The 20,967-nt window shown below is 38.7% G+C and overlaps 1 protein-coding gene across 4 annotated transcripts in view; it reads left to right on the plus strand.

Moving 5' to 3' along the window:
• Nucleotides 1-20,672, plus strand: part of CASD1 (CAS1 domain sialic acid O acetyltransferase 1) — a 35,848-nt gene extending 15,176 nt beyond the window's left edge. For 2 of the 4 annotated variants that reach the window (XM_020785252.3, XM_078378703.1), the window contains 12 exons: nt 159-282; nt 1,442-1,656; nt 2,334-2,759; nt 3,493-3,582; nt 4,690-4,809; nt 5,688-5,844; nt 8,266-8,345; nt 11,146-11,247; nt 11,732-11,872; nt 12,928-13,005; nt 17,236-17,328; nt 17,799-20,672. In XM_020785252.3, coding sequence (XP_020640911.3) covers nt 159-282; nt 1,442-1,656; nt 2,334-2,759; nt 3,493-3,582; nt 4,690-4,809; nt 5,688-5,844; nt 8,266-8,345; nt 11,146-11,247; nt 11,732-11,872; nt 12,928-13,005; nt 17,236-17,328; nt 17,799-18,080 — 1,908 coding nt within the window. In that variant the 3' untranslated portion in view covers nt 18,081-20,672. Of the gene's footprint in view, nt 1-158; nt 283-1,441; nt 1,657-2,333; nt 2,760-3,492; nt 3,583-4,689; nt 4,810-5,687; nt 5,845-8,265; nt 8,346-11,145; nt 11,248-11,731; nt 11,873-12,927; nt 13,006-17,235; nt 17,329-17,653 lie in introns of all 4 variants that reach the window. The other 2 variants (XM_073003189.2, XM_073003190.2) reach the window with 2 other exon arrangements.
• The last annotated feature ends 295 nt before the right edge of the window (nt 20,673-20,967 follow it).

Genomic DNA, 20,967 nt, shown 5'->3' on the forward strand with positions numbered 1-20,967 from the left:
TTCTTCTGATTTATTGTATTAAATGTAGTTCAGTTAGTAGTTTTACCAACTTTCTGAAATAGCAACTGAGATTTGTATGTAATAGTTAACAATTTTTATTGCCATAAGTTGACCAGATATAAATCTATTGACTAGTTTTGCTCTTATCACTCTTCTAGTGGTCTATCAAAATTCATAATGGAAGCAATGAAGCACTCACACAGTATAAGATCAACATCACATCAATTGCACCTCTTCTGGAAAATTTGGCAAGGAGTAGCGATGTCTACTGGATTTTACAAGGTAAAAAAATAAAGAGAGGCCATAGCTGTTCAGGTCTGAGGTGAATTAATTGGTTGAGGATGATTTTGTATATTATGCCTGCAACTTCAGTCTGAAACTGAACATTTGTATCAGCTTTTCTCCTAGGATATATTCTTGGAACATCTGCCCAATAATATTTGCTAACATTTGCCCTGTGTTGTGCCTTGAATCACTGATAATCCCATTACTAACTTTGTGTTGGTGATTGGGTTTCTTATTGGAGATGAACTCTCTTTCCCATTATCTTGGCAACTGTTACACAAAACACTGCCCCGTTCTTTAGGCATATATTGGCAAGCTGGGAGATGTAGGATAAGAGCTGCCTCAGAAGACTCAGAATCTTTCCATTGTGTGGGGTTCTACCAATGAAAAAACATCCTAAAATGTCACTAGAAAAGTTTAGTATAGGACTGGGGCAGCTTCCTTTCTGAACAAGATGTTTGGGCAAAAGAATTGATGCTTTTGAATTGTGGTGCTGGAGGAGACTCTTGGGAGTCTCCTGGACCGCAAAGAGAACAAAACTATCCATTTTGAAGGAAATCAACCCTGAGTGCTCACTGGAAGGACAGATCCTGAAGCTGAGGCTCCAATACTTTGGCCATCTCATGAGAAGAGAAGACTCCCTGGAAAAGACCCTGATGTTGGGAGAGTGTGGAGAAGGGGATGACAGAGGATGAGCTGGTTGGAGAGTGTCACCAAAGCTACCCACATGAATTTGCTCAAACTCCAGGAGGCAGTGGAAGACAGGAGGGCCTGTTCTGATCCATGGAGTCATGAAAAGTTGGACACATCTTATCGACTAAACAACAACACCTAAAACCTTTAAGCTTAGGCCTTTTACCTATTTGAGCCATATTGGTATGTCTTTAGGTGTCCATCTGTCAGGTGGAACTCCAATAATTGAGAATGATGTGATTTGTAGTTCAGACATTCCAAATGCTGACTTGGAGAGATCACATGTATGCACCTCTTCCCTGCAAAAAAATGTTGTGATTTTAACATACGGTTTTTAATGGCAATAAAGTTTTTTTAATTATATGGTTATATCAGACTTATCATAATGGATTTCATCTTAGATGAAATTAGTACACCCTAGAAGTAGAATAAGAAAATTTAATGATAATCTTTTTCAATTTAGATCCAGTTTATGAAGATATGTTGAGCGAAAATAGGAAAATGATAACTAATGAGAAAATAGATGCCTACAATGAAGCAGCTGTCAGTATTTTGAACAGCAGCTCCAGAAACTCAAAAGCTAAAGTAAAAGTTTTCAGTGCACCTAGGCTGATAGCAGAAGAGACCATAATTCAGTCATCAGATGGCTTACATCTCCCTGAATCAAGCAGAGAAACAGTGAGTAACTGACTTATATTGAAGTGCCATTATGTGCTAATACATCGTATGTTCTTTGTACAGTTGAGATGAAACCACTATGTAAATATTCCATCCTAATGATATTCCTAGAACTAGACTACACAAAATTATTTCAGAATTGGCACATTATGTGTGCTTCTGAAAGGAATTTAAGGCAGGAGAACGCCAAGTGCTGTCATCCTCTACAAAAGGTTGGGAGAGCCAGTCATGGATTTCTCACTGTCCTTTTTCTGGTTGCAAGTTAAAACATGTGAAAACTAAACATTATACTTCTGTAATTTTTCTAATTTGATCCTAAGAAGACAAAAAAAAATTCTGGAAAATGAAATGTGGCCATGCTGACACAAAGTTATCTCTCTCAAGACTAAACTAGATGATAGTTTAACTCATAGTTAACTTTTAAAAAGTAGGAAAGAAGAGGAAAGAAAAGATGAGATATCTGGTAATGGTTTTTCAGTATCTTAGCTTGCCTGTAAGGTTAAGATATATTTTCATACAAATGTAATTATATATAATAAAGACTATTTTAATGCTTGGTTATATGGGTTTTAAAGAAAGAATTAAAATAAAATTCTTCTATGCATTTATATGAATCTGGGTAGGTAATATTTTTAGGTACCACATCCCAATGACCAGCTATGCTTTTCCCTGCCCAGAGTGCAATGATTCTTATGAACATCCACTGCAACAACATTATGAAGCCAATTGATGGTTCCTGCTGCCAGCATCAGCCTCCGGTCACATTGATACAAAAGCTAGCCTTTTGCTTTTTTGCTTTTTCTGTAATTGGATACTTAATTCTGCTTCTCATCCGTCGGAACAATCACCGGAAAAACAAGCCATGCACTGATATGGAAAGTGGAGAGGAGAAGAAACCTGCTAGTAATAACCCCACCGTTTCTACGCTAGAGACACTTCTGCAGTGCTTGTGTAAACTTGGTTTGATTATGGGTTACTTCTACATGTGTGACAGAGCAAATCTGTTCATGAAAGAAAATAAGTTCTACACTCACTCATCTTTCTTCATACCAATCATTTATATTCTCGTGTTAGGAGTATTTTATACTGAAAATACTAAAGAGGTAAATCTGTTTTTTTTTTCACTTTTGAATTAAGTATCTTAGGTGAATTTGACACTGAATAATGCAAACAGTGAAAACAAATCCCTTCAGTGGCCTTTGGTTTGTTTGTTATTGCCTGTAGACGCTGAAACCGGCGTTCTGTAAAATGATCCAGGAAATGTCTACAGCTCCCACTTACTTGGAAGTAAACGCCACTGAACCCTGTGGGACTTACTTCAGAGTCCCACCGGGTTCATCGGGAATGTGGGATCAGTAAGGATTGCACTCTAAATAAGCATCCAGAAAACTATGGCACCTAGGAAAAGACATACGTAGTTGACAGCATTTGCTAGCTTTGGTGGACAGCATTTGCTAGCTCTGTTGCCTTGGTTGACAGCATTTGCTAGCTCTGTGGCCCTGACCTGGAGAGCCACATGATGTGCATGCACTAGGGCTGGTTTCCCTTGTCCCATTAGAAACCACCTTCCCTGAGTTTCAAAAGCAGCCTGTCAAGCAGTGTGGGATCTGGTGTCGGGCAGAAAGATCACAGGGCTTACTGTCCTGTCCTCTGCACAGCCATTGTCCTGCAACGCTAAATAAATACAACCTACTCCTAAAATAATTCCTGTTTCAATGAAATTATACCAGCTTCAGATGTATTGGTTGTGCAGTTGTGGTAACTTTAATGTTTTTGTTTGATAGGAGAATTTTTATATTTGTTGAAATACCCATGTTCTCGTTTTATTTTATGCAGACGAAGGTATTAAATAGGGAGCAGACAGATGAATGGAAAGGGTGGATGCAACTTGTCATTTTGATTTATCATATCTCTGGAGCAAGCACTGTAAGTTTGTTTTACACCTTAATCATAGTTTTTATAACAGAAGAAAAACACTTTTGCAATTCACTGCTGCAGAAACATCTGAACAAGTGTAATTAAGCTTCTGCAGTTTAATTTCTGTTGACAATGTTCTATTTTAAAATTTTCACTCTCAACACCAACATTGACCATTTTTCTTGCTTTATCAGTGGTACAAGGTGATACAAAGAAAATTGTAATTTTTAAAGACAAAGTTTGGAAAAACTACAGTTTTGGACTACAGCTTCCACAGTATCCCAACCAGTGCAATCACTGGCTCTGCTTGCTATGCGATTCTTGGTACTTTTAGCCCCCAGAAGTTACTTTTTAAAGTTTTGATTGAGAATGAAGTGGCCTGGTCACATCCAGTCACAAGGCCAGGCACATGAGCAACCAACCAAGTGCCTTGACATCTTGTTAAGTAGCTGCAATTTATATGATGCCACCTATGCTGGAGTAACATCTCAATATGATTCTGACCAATGTTAACTGTATTTCATGTATTTAATGCTGTCTTCTCTTAGTGTATCTTACTCGTGTCATTCTCAGACTGGAATGGGTCCAGAGTACTAGGGAAGAGGTGGGGTTGGACATGGTGGTCCAGTGGCAAATGAAGACTAGCTCTCAGCATGAACACAGTTTCTTTTTTTTTTCCTCATCCAATGAAAGTCTTCACTTGATCTGAATTGGATTGTAGGGGTAATTTCTCATGTCCCTTTGTTTGATATGATTTAGGAAAACTTGCTTTAAAAAGTATTATTATTTGTCATAGTTTTAGGAGGAAGCAAAAAGGTCCTGTTCCATTCTTCGTCTAATGCCACTGTTGGGTTAAAGCTCTGACAAAGTCAGACCAACGTACAGACTCTAATTGCTGGCTTGTAGGGACACCGTCATTTCATGATAGACTAAAGAGGCTTACAAAGTAAATTCAGGTGACGGACTGGGCTTTAAAGTCCTATTTGCATGACAGTTTAATGAAACAGAAATAAAATTTATTTTAAATGAGATGATCTCTAATTTACTACTGAATTGGATTTTAATCTTTTAAAATTATCTCTGTTTTAAAGAAAAAACTTGCATTTTTATTTGCAGTTTCTACCCGTGTACATGCACATCCGTGTTTTGGTTGCTGCATATCTTTTCCAAACAGGCTATGGGCATTTCTCGTACTTTTGGATTAAAGGAGATTTTTGCATTTATAGAGTATGTCAGGTAAGGTATAAACTAACTTACATATAATTAGCACACAATTGGTAGCTACATATGTATCTTGTTATTTCTCTTAATCCTGATGCCTAAAATTTCATTATTTAGTTATTTATGTGTATAAAATATTTTTCCCCTGCTATGGTTTCCCTTTTAGTTAGGGATGGATGTTGCAGCCACCCTTGAGCCTAAGGAAAGGATCAGTCCTTCCTCTCTGGAGCCCCTTTGATTCTTTCTGTCTTAGCAAAAGTTTCAGACTTAGGCTTGGGTGTGGTGCTAGCAAAGTGTGGAAAAGTGACTCTGGACTACAGTTCTCATTATCTCCCAGGCAGCCTAGCCATGAGGCATTGTAGCTGTTCAAAGTTCCAGGTACTGCAGTATGTCTCCTCGCTTTAGATAGTGGACACCTCCTTTCTGCAACCTGGAGTTGTACCAAGCTGTTGATATATTAAAACAGTGTGATGAAGTTCTTTGTTTAAAGGAGTTTTGGTAAATGCTTCCTCCTGTTTTCTGAGCAAAGAAAGTTCCTTCAGTGTAGTGGGTACTCAGTATTAACAACCAAAGGTTGTATGGGAGAGAATGTGCTTTGCTTTTAAAGTTTTCAAATAGTTTTTCCCTCTAAAGACTGAGGAGTTATATAGCAATCTAAAATGTGACGCTGGCTTTTCTAAACTGTTCTGTTTAGGTTTTGAAAAGCAAACAGATTAGTCTGCAGAATTGCTAATCATACATGCTAATCTGAAAATAACTCAAAATATAAATGCTGCTGCATCACTTCAAGTGAAATTTTAAGCTTGTTGAAGTTGTTTGTACTAAGCTGTGTATGCAAACTCCTTCTTCACTTCTTATATTTCATGACAAAATACTTCTTTATCACTTAACAGGTTCTATTTCGACTGAACTTCCTTGTTGTGGTGTTGTGCATAGTGATGGATCGGTCTTACCAGTTCTATTATTTTGTTCCTCTAGTCACTGTCTGGTTTATTATTATATATGTTACATTAGCTCTGTGGCCTCAGATAGTTCAGAAGAAAGCTAATGGTAAGTGTGATTTCATTTTCATAGGAAGCTGTTGGTGTGTTTAAATAGTGTAATGTTTGTTATTTTTATGAGCCATCAAGCTGCTTCCAATTTACGGCAACTCTATGAATGAGTGGTTTCTACACTCATTCATAGGGTGAAGTATGGGTTGGTGGTATTGTATTACCAGCCCTGCTCAGGTATTGAAATTCAAAGCCACAACTTCTTTTATTGAGTCACCATCTTATGTTCAGTCTTCTTTTTCTGCTGTCTTCAACTTTTTCCAGCTTTATTGTCTTTTCCAGTGAGTCTTAATAATTTATTTTATATTAAATAACATTTCGTTTGTAGTTAACATTATAATTTTCAGTACACAATACAAACAGTAGTTAATCAGACTTGTATTCTATAAGACAACAGCCAGCATCCTTGATTTGACTAGATTATCAATGCAGAAACTGAGAAAACAATATAGCATGTATATATAGATTTTTGGGACTCAAGTAAGGGGGACAAAACCTCCAGTCCCTTGGACTTTGGGCTTGGCTAGACAGCTAAATTGGAGTAGGCTGGATCATTCTAAATTGGGTCTCTTAAGGTCACGTAAAGGTGCAGTTTGCCATTTGGTGTGATCCTTGCATCCACAAGTCATATGCACTTCAAGTGACCTAACCTTTAAAGGAAAAGGAAAGAAAGAAAACAAACATAAAAACCTCTTTGCCCGCTCCCTTTCTCCTCCTCCATTTAGGAGAAAGTTTTCATTTTTCTTCTTCTACGAGGTGCTGCCCTAATAGTCCTTTAAAAAATCCTTTGACTTCCTTTCTCTCCCCATCCATGGAGAAGCAGAGGAAATGTTTAATATCTCAGTATTATGAAGTAGGTAAGCCGTCAAAATGATATTGGGAAATTGCAATAAGATGGGAAATAGACAGCAAACTATCTGCTTGATTCAGTCCCAGTGATTGCATGTGCTAGAATTGAACAAGATGGAACAATACTAGATACACCTAAAAAAGAGTAGTCCCAGAGAGGACCCCAAAAAGGTATAAGGTGGAAAGGTTCTAGGTATGGGCCAATTCATGCTGGCATTTATGTTGTGTGGTTGCAAGAAAAAGGAGAAAACTCCTTTGCGTCCACAGTGGACCAAACAGCAGGACAAAGGCCCATGTAGTCACAATCCTAGACTAATTTTTTCCACACCTGTCCTGAGCCATTGTTTCCCTGATTTGTTGCTGCTCTGGTTTTCTGTTTGATTATTTTTAAAAAACAACCTAGAGAGGGGCTTTTTCATTGCCAGTCATGAGTCATCTGAAAGGAGTTGGGGAAAGAAGGGAATGATTCTTGTTGCCCTGACAACCCAGTTGGTGCTGTAGTGTTTATTTTCTTGCCCTGCAATGCTGTTCAGTAAGACTGTTGTTCCACTCCAACTGTAGTAGCACTTTGATGAGGTAAAGTAAGAACACATTTGAGCAGTTGTCTCTTTAAAATTATGTACTGTGCACAGACTACATCTGAATGCTATACTATAATACTTTAAATCGATGTACATCTACTTGCTGTTTCCTCTCCATCCTGTATCTTATCAAATGTACACCTGGATAGATAAGAGGGCATGTTGACCCAGTTAATCTTTTGTTTTCTCTTCCTCTTGACACATGCCCTCATATAAATAGTTGCTTTCCTTTTGCTAAGATCTCTGAAAATTAGGAGTAACAGATGACTGTGTACTGTGTATAGGATAATTTAAGTATTTCCAAATACTGCCATTTCATCCTGATTTTGGAAGCTTGGTTGGGTCATGCTTGGCTAATGCTTAAATGGGAGGCCAACAGGGAAGTACTAGGATTTCCATGTATGACTAAAAGAGAATCCTGCATAAAACCTGAAGAGTTCCTGCCAGTCAGAGTTGATAGTACTGGGCTAGATGGACTAATGGTCCAACTCAGTACAGTGGTGCCTCGCATAGCGACGTTAATCCGTGCAGCAAAAATCGCTGCTAAGCGATTTCGTCGCTATGCGATTTTAAAAAGGCCATAGAAATGCATTAAAACCCGTTTAATGCGTTCCTATGGGCAAAAAACTGAACTTAAAGCGAAGATCCTCCATACGGCAGCCTTTTTCGCTGCCTCTTAAGGAATCCATCCCTAAACACAGCGGGCGGCCATTTTTTTTACTCGGCGGCCATTTTGGAACCGCTGACCAGCTGTTAAAAAATCATCGCTTTGCTATGATCGGTAAGCGAAACAGGGAACCGATCATCGCAATGCGGAAAAACCCCATTTAAAACATCACAATGCGATCGCTTTTGCGATCGCAAAATCTTCGTCGCTATGCGGTTTCGTTGCTAAATGGAGCGCCCGTTAAGCGAGGCACCACTGTATAAGGTAATTTCTTATGTTCCTCAAATAACAAACAAAAGCTTCTTATTCTTTTCTTCTACAGGCAGTTGCGTCTGGCACATTGGTTTACTGCTGAAACTAGTTTGCCTGTTCATCTGTATATATTTTCTAGCCTGTTCTCAGGTTTGTATTGCACTTCTTGCTCTAGTCTGTTCCATAAATTGATAGAATTCAAATAAGTTTTTGTTGCCATTTAGCATTTGTTTAAGGTGTATTGAAATAAATTAAAAAAAAACATTTGTAGTTCTGTGGAGCAGTCATGGTAACCACTGTACAGTTTTTGTGAGGAGTTAGGTTCTGCTCTCTGTGGAGAACAACAGACATGCTTTTAGCTCCATGGCAAATCTATTAACTGTGTCCCTAGAAATGGATGTTGGAATGTAGGAGTTCATCCAAAGGTCCATGGGCGGAGCATCTACTTTCACAAACTATATCGGCCTAAGTTGGCATCCAAAAATTAGTTCTGTTCTGGGAGGAGAGAATTGTTTCTTTGTTTTTGTTTTCTGATATTCTCAGTGTGCAGATATGAAAACTCCAGGTACCAAAACATAACAAGAAGTCCTTTCCGGTGGGAAGTAAATGAAAGACATGATATAAAATTGTTGGACTTTCTTGATTTAGAAATAAGCAAGAATTTGAACAAAACCATTTTCTTCTGCTGTGTTTTATTAGTGACAATACAATAGAAATATCTTAAAAGTCAAAAGCAGATTATTTCTGCTGTATGATATTTCACCAGAAAAGCCAAGGCTCCTCAAATGCTTGGATTTCTTATTCAGAAAAAGTGTATCCATGTTTTTTTGTAGAGGACAAATTTGTAGCTTTTTAGAATTAGACACTCTGAGGCCATGGTCTAACCAGAGTTCTTGTCCAGCAACTGGAGATAATACATTGAAAACACAGCTGTCAGCTGTCTTGAAGGTTGTGTGATTAATCTTGTAGCCCTCCTCCTGTAGAAAGGCTGATTAGTGGAATCCCAGCTTTTGTTTACTAGGCGATAATGTCCGTTTGAATATGCATTTTCCCCGTACAGCTGTCACAAAAGCTCACAGCTGGACAAGGCAATATTTTGGTATGCATTTCCTTCATTTTGCCAGTACTGTCCACTGTTCAGTCTAAAATGTAGTCCATTTGTGACTTCTGTCACAAGATTTATGGAATATATTATCTTACTTTCCATGTTGAGATGACTCCTAAGTAAGAGAATAGTTTTCACAGTTAGCTTTACAAGAGCATTGTAGCTGTTGAATTTCTGTGGGTTATTTTTCCCAGTGGTGGTAATTGTTGACACGCCTGACTTCACATTGATTAATTTCTAAAATTTACTTGTTTTCGTTTGAAGTGTCACAAGACTACCAATAATCTTCTCTGGGAGTATTAAAGATTTACTTTGACTAAAGCAGATCAACACTTGTTTGATTTTAAGGAATCTGTTGCAGAAGCTATTGTTTTTCTTCAGTTCACACTGGAGATGCTATTTTAAAATTAGCAATTTATCATTGTTAAAAAAAGAAAAGAAAATATGCATTGGGAAGACTGCTGTTTGACAACACATTGCAGAAGAAAGCACTGGACTTTTGAAATATATTCTGAACCAATTTGAATATTTGAATCAGCTTTCCTGGAGCAAAGGTTTGATAGTTCTTTTGAGTCTTTACAGAGAAAGCATCTTTTGCTAGCTACTCCATGATTTGTTGTTCTTGGTAGCTATACATTGGTTATGCATTTCTACATCTGCACAGAACTTCATTCAGTTCATTTTAGATCTGAGAGAATGCATATACACCCTCCCCACCATAGAAACATAGTATGGCTTTGTCATTCCTGTTTAGTTCTTTGCTACCCAGGAAGGATTTTGAGGAGCATTCCCTGTCAGTTCACATGTCAGGAGTTGATTCTTTCTTTGTCTTTGTTAGACTCATAGAATCATAGCACTGTATTGCTAGAAGAGATCCCTAGGGTTATGGTGTCTGACCCCTGCTAAAGTATTCCTGACATTTGGGCATCTTGACAGCTGAGTAAAAAACCCCAGTTTACCATCCTCGAGGCAGTCTATTCCATTGTTGAATATTCTTGCTGTTAATTTTTGAATAAGTAGCTATGTATTGTCCTGGTGTCAAAAAATTCTTTGTCATTTTTAGGCAAAATCTCTTTTCTCATACTGTAATTGGAATCCATTACTTTGGGTCTTACCCTCTGGAGCTACAGAGAACAAGCTTGCTCCATCTGCCACATGACGGTTTTTTAAGTATCTATGGTGGTTATCATACCACCTCTTTACCTCCCATTTTCAAAATATCCAGTTCCCTCAGCTTTTTCTCAGGGCTTGGTTTCTTGACTTTTTACTTGGGTGACCTCTGGACATATTTTATCACTGCTTGTTCTTTCTGTCTTCCTGTTTTCTTCTTATTTCTTGTGATTGTTTTCCTTCTTATCTGTCATCATTTTCATGTTCAGCACATCAGTTATAGACATTTTGACACATCTTTTGGGGGACTTATAGCCTCAAATGTCCCTTTGCAGAAGTGCTAGAATTACGGGATCAAGTCCTTCCTTTTAAAAGACAGTCCTTTAACTTCCTTTTAAAAGACAGTCTCTATGTCTTATATAACTCAGAGAAGAGCATAATGTGGAGCTAATCCATAGATCAATTTCACTCAGAAAGATACAGTATCTGCCTTTGCCAAATACTGTAGATGATCTTGAGACGGGAAAGTTATTTTCATCTACCAGCACATGTTTCTGAATGGGGACCATTACCTCTTTGCATTGTGATTTTAGGATGTTTGGCTCAAATCTGTGAGGAAATAGTTGGCTTCTGCTTTTTCATCTGTTTAATTTCTTTAAGCATCCACACATTACAGACACAAGTGGAATATATTTACTAGATGGTCCAGTGATATTCATGTTTGTTTCATTACAGGGTGTATTTGAGAAGGTTTTTTCTTTGTGGCCTCTATCCAAGTGTTTTGAGCTAAATGGGAGCATCTATGAATGGTGGTTTAGGTGGAAATTGGATAGATATGTAAGTAATCTTTTAATATTTATGATGTTCATTTGTATGCAGCATACCTGTAAACTATAGATGTCAGCATTATACAAAGTGGTCTCAGTGTGCAGTGAGAACAAGAAAAAGCAGATGGATAATTCCAGGCTAAATTATACCAGGTTGCCACAAAATAACTTGTTCATTCACAGCTTCTCTGTACATAATGTGATCCTCAACATAAAACAGAACCTGTGATCGAAAACCTATGCAAGTAGTTTTATCTATGTGACTGTTGCTCAGTAAGATATAATAACAGGAAATCAGTGGGCACTTGTGTTGTGTGTCTGACCTGAAGAGACCCACTTCAGTTTCTGTTATGCCCTTTAAATTGGCATTGGTTGTCAAAATGGAGGCACTGTAGGTAGACAAGCACATTTATATGTATTGTACATGTCTTATGTGAACTCTTTCGTTAAATGCACCAGTGCTGAAATTGAATAGTTCTTCCTTTCTCTTTTAGGTTGTTTTTTATGGGATGTTGTTTGCTTTTATTTATTTAACATTTCAGAAGCGTCAGGCTCTCTCAGAAGGAAAAGGGGAGCCACTTTTCCCCAACAGAGTTTCAAATATTTTATTATTTATTTCAGTTGTTTCTTTCTTGGTAAGTTTCCTAAAAATATTTTTCAACTAGTACCTTTATTATTTCATTAGTTGTTACTTTGAATGAAAGTAATCCACCTGCCTGTGTATAAGAAGCCACAGTGTTGGCTTGCAGACATTCAGTTCAGATAGTTTTGGAAGCTGCAGTCAGAAAACAGCATACTTTAGGGCACAGGTTGGTGGCTTACAAAGGTAGAAGCCCTCTTTGTCAGCTGGGCAGCCACTTGAAGTCTTCCCATCCTAAGGGAATAAAGCCTAAGGGGCTTACAAACACATGTGTGGACATGTATACATATGTGCAGTATGTTTTATATATCTAATTGTATGTTTAGTAACATTTCTTAGCATTAGGAACCTCTCAGACCCACTGAGACTTAAGTAATTTTTATTATAAAATAATTGGTTTGAGTTTATTAATGACTATTTCACAATTCTTCCACCACCACCACCACCACCCAAAAAAATCCAGTAGGGCATACTGAACAATTGAAATTAAAGATACTATTTAATTAAATATAGAAGAACTTTGAGAACCATGCATTTGAAATTTTATTACTATGGAAGAAGAAATGGCAGGACTTGTTTAAATAACAGTGATGTCAAATCCTGTTAAAATAACAAAAAGAGAGAGAGAGATTTGCAATTAAGGGTAATTAAAGGTTTATTCACTACTGGGAAAACTTTCAGCCAGCACTGGCTTACTGAACTAAGCCGCCATTTAACTGCTGCCTAATTTTGGCTACAAGATGCAATTCTTGTTTTTTTTTTTTTAACAAAAAATGTATGGGGATAGTAGCAGGCCACTAAAAATGGCATGAGGGTTATATTTTAACTGTCACAGATATTTCGGTAGAGAAGCGGGGGAGGGGAGGGGTGGCCTCAGCAGTCCTAGGCATAAGTACATAGAAAGAAATCCCATTAGGTGGGGCTTATTCTCTTAAGTTTTAAATTTAAAGTCAACGTTTTGACTATTTTGCTTTCACTATATTGGCTTCAGTTAAAACCCTGAAAAAAATTGCCTTGTTTGACTAATAATTTGTATTTTATGTTTCCTAGACATATTCTATTTGGGCAAGTAGCTGTAAAAACAAAACTGAGTGCAATGAAATGCATCCATCAGTTTCTGTTGTGCAGGTATTTATTTTTTCTTTTTTATTTACCTTTCTTTTTCTATAGCTCAGTAGCTTTAATCTTTCTCATTATTACCATAAATAATGTGCAAATGCTAAAACTCAAGAAACAATGGACTAATCTGACCTTCACCAGCAATGTCAGAACAGGTTAAACAGTGTAAAGTATTATAAGAGCTTTGGAAAACCAGGATGGTATAATTTGGTGGCCAAAACCCTGTTAGGTAATGCCATCTGGTGAATGCAATTGGTGTATATCTCAGCAGCAAATAGCTGCAAAATAAGAAGTCAGTGTAAAAACATAGAATAGTGCTAGCCATTGTCTTAAGTTTATAATGGTATTTTTCTCCTCGCCCCCCAACTCCAATAAATGTGTTCATATGTACTGCAACACATTGGTGTACTCAGTAGTACAGCCATCATATATTCAATGGATTTCTTCTCTGGAGACTGCTACTTCCATGTCAGCAGAATCTTTTTTCTCTTTACAGTGATACAGTACTTCATTTTTAATATAAAGGTGGCTGACACCTATTTAATTACATGGACTTGAAAACCAAAATTCCTTGTACCATTTCCCACTGTCCCCCAACAGAATTGCCACTTACAACTTGTTTGTCCTGGAACTGACAATTGGAGGTTTTGGCATCTGAGCTTCCAGTCATATCATCTCCAGCTGAACTTCCTTCATCTGCTTACTGCATTTGCCTATTGATGTAGAATAATTTATAAATTCTACAAATAAATACCGTATTTTTCGCTCCATAAGACGCACCTCTCCATAAGACGCACCTCTCCATAAGACGCACCAAATTTTTAGAAGAAAACAGGAAAAAATAATCTGTTTTCTTCTATAAATTGGTGAGCCTTATGGAGAGGTCCATCGTATGGAACACACTCTAGGACCCTTTGGAGGCTCACCCTGCCCCCCTGGGGGTCAGAGGGGGTGAAATCGCCACGTTCTGGGACTCGTCTGAAGCTTCCCAAGCCTCAAAAGAGTCCCAGAAGGTGGCGATTTCGCCCCCTTTGGCCCGGGGGTGGGTGGGAAGGGTGAGCCTCCAAAGGGTCCTAGGGTGTGTTCCAGGACCCTTTAGATACTCACCCTGCCCCCCCTGGGGTCAGAGGGGGCAAAATCGCGAGCTTCTGGGACTCTTCTGAGGCTTCCCAAGCCTCAAAAGGCTCCCAGAAACCGGCGATTTCGCCAGAGCTGGATCCATGCAGGGGTGGGGTGGGTCCTGGAAGGCTCCCTTGGACCCTTGCAAGGCTCCCCGCACCCCCACAGGGCCAGCGGGGGCAAAATCGCCAGCTTCTAGGACCTTTTCTGAGGCTTAAAAGACTCAGAAAAGGTCCTAGAAGCTGGCAATTTCGCCCATGCTGGAACCATGGGGGATGGGGGGAGCCACAAAAGGGTCCTGGAAGGCTCCCTCGGACCCTTGCAAGACTCCCCCCACCCCTCCACGGGGCTAGCAGGGACGAAATTGCCAGTTTCTGGGAGTCTTTTGAGGCCTCCCAAGCCTCAAAAGACTCCCAGAAACTGGCGATTTTGCCAGCGCTGGATCCGTGTGGGGGAGGGAGGGGCGTCGCAAGGGTCCGAGAGAGCCTTCCAGGAACCTTGCGATGCTCCCCCCCCACGGGGCCAGCGGGGACGAAATTGCTGCCTCTGCTCCATAAGACGCACAGACTTTCCCACCCACATTTTTTTGGGGGGGAGTGCTACTTTGGAGCAAAAAATTCTGTAGATAAATTTCACAGACATGCTATAATGTAAGCCAGTAGCTTTATTCTCTCTTATGAGAAGAGAAGACTCCCTGGAAAAGACCCTGATGTTAGGAAAGTATGAAGGCAAGAGGAGAAGGGGATGACAGAGGATGAGATGGTTGGACAGTGTCATCGAAGCTACCAGAATGAATTTGACACAACTGCGGGAGGCAGTGGAGGATAGGAGGGCCTGTCGTGCTCTGGTCCATGGGGTCACGAAGAGTTGGATATGACTAAACGACGAGCTTTATTAAGTGTATGTTGGGGCTCAGTATTATAAATTTTAAGGATTAATACTCACTATGCCCACAAAATCAATATCCATTTCAGATAAAATGCAGTTGAGTACTATGTGAATGACTTTTGGAGCCTTATGGTGCAGTGGTTAAACTGGTGTTCAATCTCAAATAGCCAGCTTGAGGTTTACTCAGCCTTCTGTCCTTCCAGGATCAGTCAATTGAGTGCCCAGTTTACTAGGGGGACAATGGGTAGCCTACATAATTAAATTGTAAACTGCACAGAGAGTGCTTTAAAGTCCATGGGGCAGTATATAACCAGCATGTTTTGCTTTGCTCTTTCTTTCTTTGCTTATTAATAACATATGCATGCTGTTCCATGATGTAAAGTTCTTTGGGGAGCTTATAGTGAATGTACATAAAATAATCTAAATACAAAACAGAACATAAAGAGAAATCAAACACTCTTTATCTCCTTTTGTCTTGCTATGAGAATGAAAGTGTCCAACCTAACTATATTGTGTTCTTATATCCAAAGTGAGCTAAACTGGGTGATTTAAAGGGATTGTTCATCATCCCTGATTTTAACTACAGTTTACTGAAGCAAGCCAGAAATAAAACTGTTAATACTGAATGATGGTTCATTGAAACAAGATCTGTTTTTGTCTTATTTCATTAAACTACAGTTTAAACTAGGGATGCACAACTCACAGCTTGCTAGTGGTCACTTGCCATGCCTGGTGTAGCCCTCACCCACATTTCCTTCCTGTTCAACTAAACAGCTACCTTGACACTACTATAAGCAGCACTGGGTTAGTGGTCTCTCCGACTGTGGGTGCAGGGAGAGGCAGTATGAGTGTATGTGGAAGTACTGTAGAAGTCTTTGCAGGATTAGATAAATGTTCATCTTCTCTGCCTGCGTGGCAGAAGGAGGAATGTTTTATGCTCTGTGATCTGGAGGAGCGTGAATGTGTGCAAATACACAAGCATGAGAGTTTGACTTTTTGGCTCCATATTTGGTGGTTCTTCTCTATCTCCCCTGTTCCTGCTTCAAACTCCACCCTCTTTTTTCTCTCTTCCCGCCTTTTCTCCCTGAACCTCCCCCATCATCACTTTCTGCATGTCCTCCGTCAATTCCTCTATCTCTGTCTCTTGCTGAGATTTCTCTGTAGACTCTGGTGCGGGTTTAGGGTCCACTTCCTTAGCTTTCCTGTTGAGGAGGGATGGCTCTCCAGCGAGTGGGGTATCCCTCTCGCCCTCTGTCTTACAACAAGCATGTGCAGACTCAAGCCAATAGCAGATAAGATTTTTTGGGGACAGCAGGCTTGTGTATCCCAGGTTGAAACAGGAATGCATGAGCCCAAACTTCATTCACACTTCTTCATACAGTGCTAAACTATGATTTGGTTTTATTAATAAATTGGGACAAAATGTACGCCATGGACGGGCATCCCTGGACCTTGGAGGGGCTGCCCCTTCACCATTTTTAAAAACAAAACTTTCTTTAATTGCAGACCTTTCTGCCCTCCATTGAGCAACAATATTTGGATGATATGGGAGATGGGCTCAGATTGTAGCAAATTAACCTTCTCCCTGTACTTGGGGGTACTTGGGGATTGACTAAGTCAAAATGATTTTTTTCACAACAAACCTTTCAGTTTGGGGGGTGTTGGGGGGCTTGTTTGCTTGGGTATATCTTTGGGCCATTGTAAGCCTGGAGACCACATATTGCCATCTTTACTGCAGGCCTCTGAAGAGAACTCTTTTGTACCTTTTCTAGATTTTTCTTCTGTGTAGGAAGTTTTAAACAATCCTAGCTCTTGTAAGTAAGATGTTTTGCCTCAATGTTGCTTTCATATTGCAGAATTCCTGATTGGAGATGGGCATGAACCGGAAAACTGGCAGTTTGTGATGGTTCAAGAGGCCCACAGTCCACAAACTTTCACACACACACACACACACACACACACACACCAAAATTAACCACTTTGCAGTTTGTTCTTTAGGTTCATGCTAGAGGGAACTGCCCACCACCCCTTCCCCCTCCCCTTGCCCCCATTGGCTCCCTACCTTTTCTTGAAGCCTCCACCCCTGCTGCAACAACCATCTTAACAGGTAGCTTATCTTAGAATTGGTTTGTGTATGTGGTTTGATGGCCAGGAGGCTTAGTAGTCAGGGGTATGTTTAAAATAAATGAAGCATATTATAAATTTTTGATTTTGTATTTTATTGTTTTTCAGATTTTAGCTTTCATCTTTATCAGGAATATACCTGGCTATGCTCGTTCTGTATATAGTTCATTTTTTGCTTGGTTTGGCAAAATTTCTCTTGAGGTAAGTAAATTTTTCCCTAATTCTAAGGTGTATTTAACCTGGTATTGGATAGTTAATTGTTTTGGATGTTTGGCTGCAGAGCCATAGGTTGGGAGTTTGATTCTTCACTGTGCCTCCTTGACGGGGCTGGACTTGATGATCCATAGGGTCCCTTCCAGCTCTGCAGTTATCTCCTATTATGTACAGTCTTGATGATTCTACATTTTTATTAAAAAAAAGAGCTGAAGTTAAAAAATGTATTTTTTAATGAATGCTACAGTTGGTCTCCATTACCCTACTCCCCATTCAGGCAGACAAGTAGCATTGTGGTTTTGGTTTATTATAGATCAAGAAATTGGGTAAATGATGCTCCTTTTGAAACTACAGCAGTGTTTCACAGATGAAAAATTTAGTCTTCAGAAAGAGTGCTTCAATTAAAGGTTTGCACAACAGTTCTGTTACTTTCTGATTCTTTTAATTTTTTCCCCCAGCTTTTCATCTGTCAGTACCACATCTGGCTAGCAGCAGATACCAAGGGAGTCTTGGTACTCATTCCAGGATATCCCATGTTCAACATTATTGTCAGCACTTTTATATTTGTGTGTGTGGCACATGAAATTTTCCAGATCACAAATGATCTTGCACAAATTATTGTTCCAAAAGATAATGCAGTTCTACTGAAAAGGTTGTTGTGTGTAGGTGTATTTTTTTTTGGACTTCTCTTTTTATCATCAATACAAGAACAATCACGGCAATCTATAATAAATCCTTAACTCTTGGCTATGGGCTTCCTTTGTGTCTGCCAGAGGCAAAAAACAAAACAAAATCAGCTGGAATCACACAGCTATTCGCAACTTTTACACATTTGCACAGTATAAGAAAAATATAATGAAGTCTACTGTACATGGCAGAAATTTCAACATTTTGCATGGGAATATCCACTCACTAATGGAAACCAAAACAGAAATGCACTGTATAAAACTGCACGAGGAAAAATGCATCTTTTCTACTGGACATTATTTCTGTTTACTTCTTTACAAACAGTCAAATCAAAATGGACCTCTACAGAGCTATTTAGGTACTGTTGCATCAATTTTACATGGAGGCATTATCAAACCATTAATTACTACTATAACTGCAGTAAATGTATTTGTATGTTTCATTTATATGCTGCTTTTATTGCATAAAGTAAAATAATTTGGCCCTATTGACTCAGTTAAAAATAGTTTCCTATCATCATACATGTAGTTTATGAAGACAAATTCCTATATTTCCGCACTGTAATAGATGGCTTAAAGACTGATACTTCTCTTTAAGAAGTTCAGTAATGATGTGTCATCAGTTTTCTATTAGTCACTGAAAATTTTCTAAATTGGTTAGTAATTGGTTTTATTAATATTTCAGTTATTACTAATACATATCTAGGAAACCCTACCACACTGGGGAGAGAACAATCACATTAATATAATCTTCATATCCATGTTTACAAACTGTAGCATAGCATTTCAATGAAGGTAATTTATAGTAAACTTCCTGCATTTCATGAATGATATTCATTTGGAATGTTTGAGTAGTCTTGACTTTTTTTAAAACTGCTTTTTTTTCTATGTCATTTTAACCAAGTGTATTTGGTTCTTTGGCCAGGATCCAATGGCGTACTTCCTATGGGCTCCACTATTACTGCTAGAATTGGCAGTCTCCCTCCCTCCTGCAATCACTTGTTTATGTAGTCTAAGTATATCTAGAGGAATGGGATGCTCTGCGGAGCAGGATTGTGGGAACGTAGACAGGTTTGGGAGTGGAAGAAGAAGTTCCAATCCCACTAGTGTTGGGTACATTGTGATATTGATATTTAGCAGTGGTGCCAAAGGGTCACTGCATACTAAGGGTCCACTGGCATTCTTGTCAGTTCTTTCTTTTTTTAGCTTGCCATAGCACTGTATCCACATCCTGTAGAAAATTCAGTTCTGCTTGCCACTGATAATTACTCCATAGGGGTAAGATAATAACGTATGTAGGCCACATGCAACTTGTAAGAGATCAAGTGCTTAGCTAGGGAAAATACAGCAATTTCATATTAAAGAGGACAGAGTGCAACTTAAAATATTCTAGTTTGAATGGAATTCATTTTCTATGGCTGAACTTTTTATTCTGCCCTTTAGGGGCAAGTTCAGGGGATACTAATAGTACTAAAAGTGCAGGATGTAGACAGGAATTTATGTCTCTGTTTGAGACATAGCAAATCTTGTTTCCAACCAACTAATGCACATTCAGATTTCAAGGTTTCTAGAAGCCAGCACTTGAGAATCTCTCAGACTGTTCTTTCAGTCAACCCAATTTCACAGCGCAGCTTCAGGATTTGTCCAGTTTATTTTTAGGGACTCTGTTGATAACAGTGTCATTTCTCACCCTTTAAAAAGCTTTGCCCATTCTCCATTGAAAATTTGAAAAAAGACATTTTAGGTTCAAGGGCTGGATGGAGGGACCTTTGGCTTTCCAAATGTTTTGCACTTTTGGGTCCCAGATGCCCCAGCCAGCATGTTCAGTAGAGATTGTGGACACAGTAGTTCTAACAATTTGGAGAGCAAAATATTCAATGCTCTTCTAGTGAAAGGGTAGCTCTTGCAAAGGAACCTCTTTCTAAATAATGTAAGTGAATAGATATCCACATGGCATTAAGCATGAGCAGCTTGTTTCTGCTGTGCTTACATTGCATAGAGTTTTAGTACTTGAAGAATGAATAGACAGTATTGTTTGCTAGGCATACGTGCAATCGCAAGTAAAGGTAACAATATGGCTTTGGATTTGGAAGGTGTCTGTTTTGATGCATTCTCTGGCAATAAGAATTTTGGAATCTTGTCATAGGTCACACTGAAATATAATTATGGGGAAGGGGATGGCAAGGAAAATTCCACAAAGGAGTGATGAATCCCAAATTTCTTTCATGTAGGGTTTAAATGGAATGGTTCTGCTCTGTATAGCAACAGTCAACAGTGTGGAAGTTGTTTTTCAGGCTGCCTGTTTCATTTTCAGTGGTGTAAACAATGTGCTTTGCCATTTGATTTATTATTTCACTTTAGTTTAGCTGAGCATCACAGTAATGGTTGGCGAATCATGGGCTGCATGTACAAATTACATCCATGATATTAAAGATAACAGGACTTTGGGGTGGAAGTTTTTTATGTTTATAAATCAAGTATTGTAGATATTTTATTTATCTGTTGTACAGATTTTGTTAAGCGTTGTTTTTATGTTTGAATATTGCACTTGTTTGCTATTACTGTATGTGAGATAAAGTATATTTTCTTTTAAATATATGTGAAAAAATATGAAATTATTTAAATAAAAGTGCTGTGGGTGCTTTATTTTTGTACTGGAAGGAGCATAATTTAAGAGTATGTGTGTGTTGTTGTTTTTTTTAAAAGAATCCTACAATCTAATTAAACGCTTGCCTTGTTTGAATCCTGTGTAAAGTCACAAGTATTCTATTCTGAGAGAAAACTGAAAAGTTATAAGCAGTGCAAGTGATGGCACAACCATTGTTTGAAGGCAAATATTTCTGCACAGGGTGGCAGTAAAAACAGGAATGTCCCAGCAGTTTTGTTCTAATGCAGAATTTAGGTGTATTTGAAGATTCTAGGCTTGCCTACAGATTCTGAT

This window comes from Pogona vitticeps, chromosome 6 (genome assembly GCF_051106095.1).
Source record: "Pogona vitticeps strain Pit_001003342236 chromosome 6, PviZW2.1, whole genome shotgun sequence".
Lineage (NCBI taxonomy): Eukaryota > Metazoa > Chordata > Lepidosauria > Squamata > Agamidae > Pogona > Pogona vitticeps.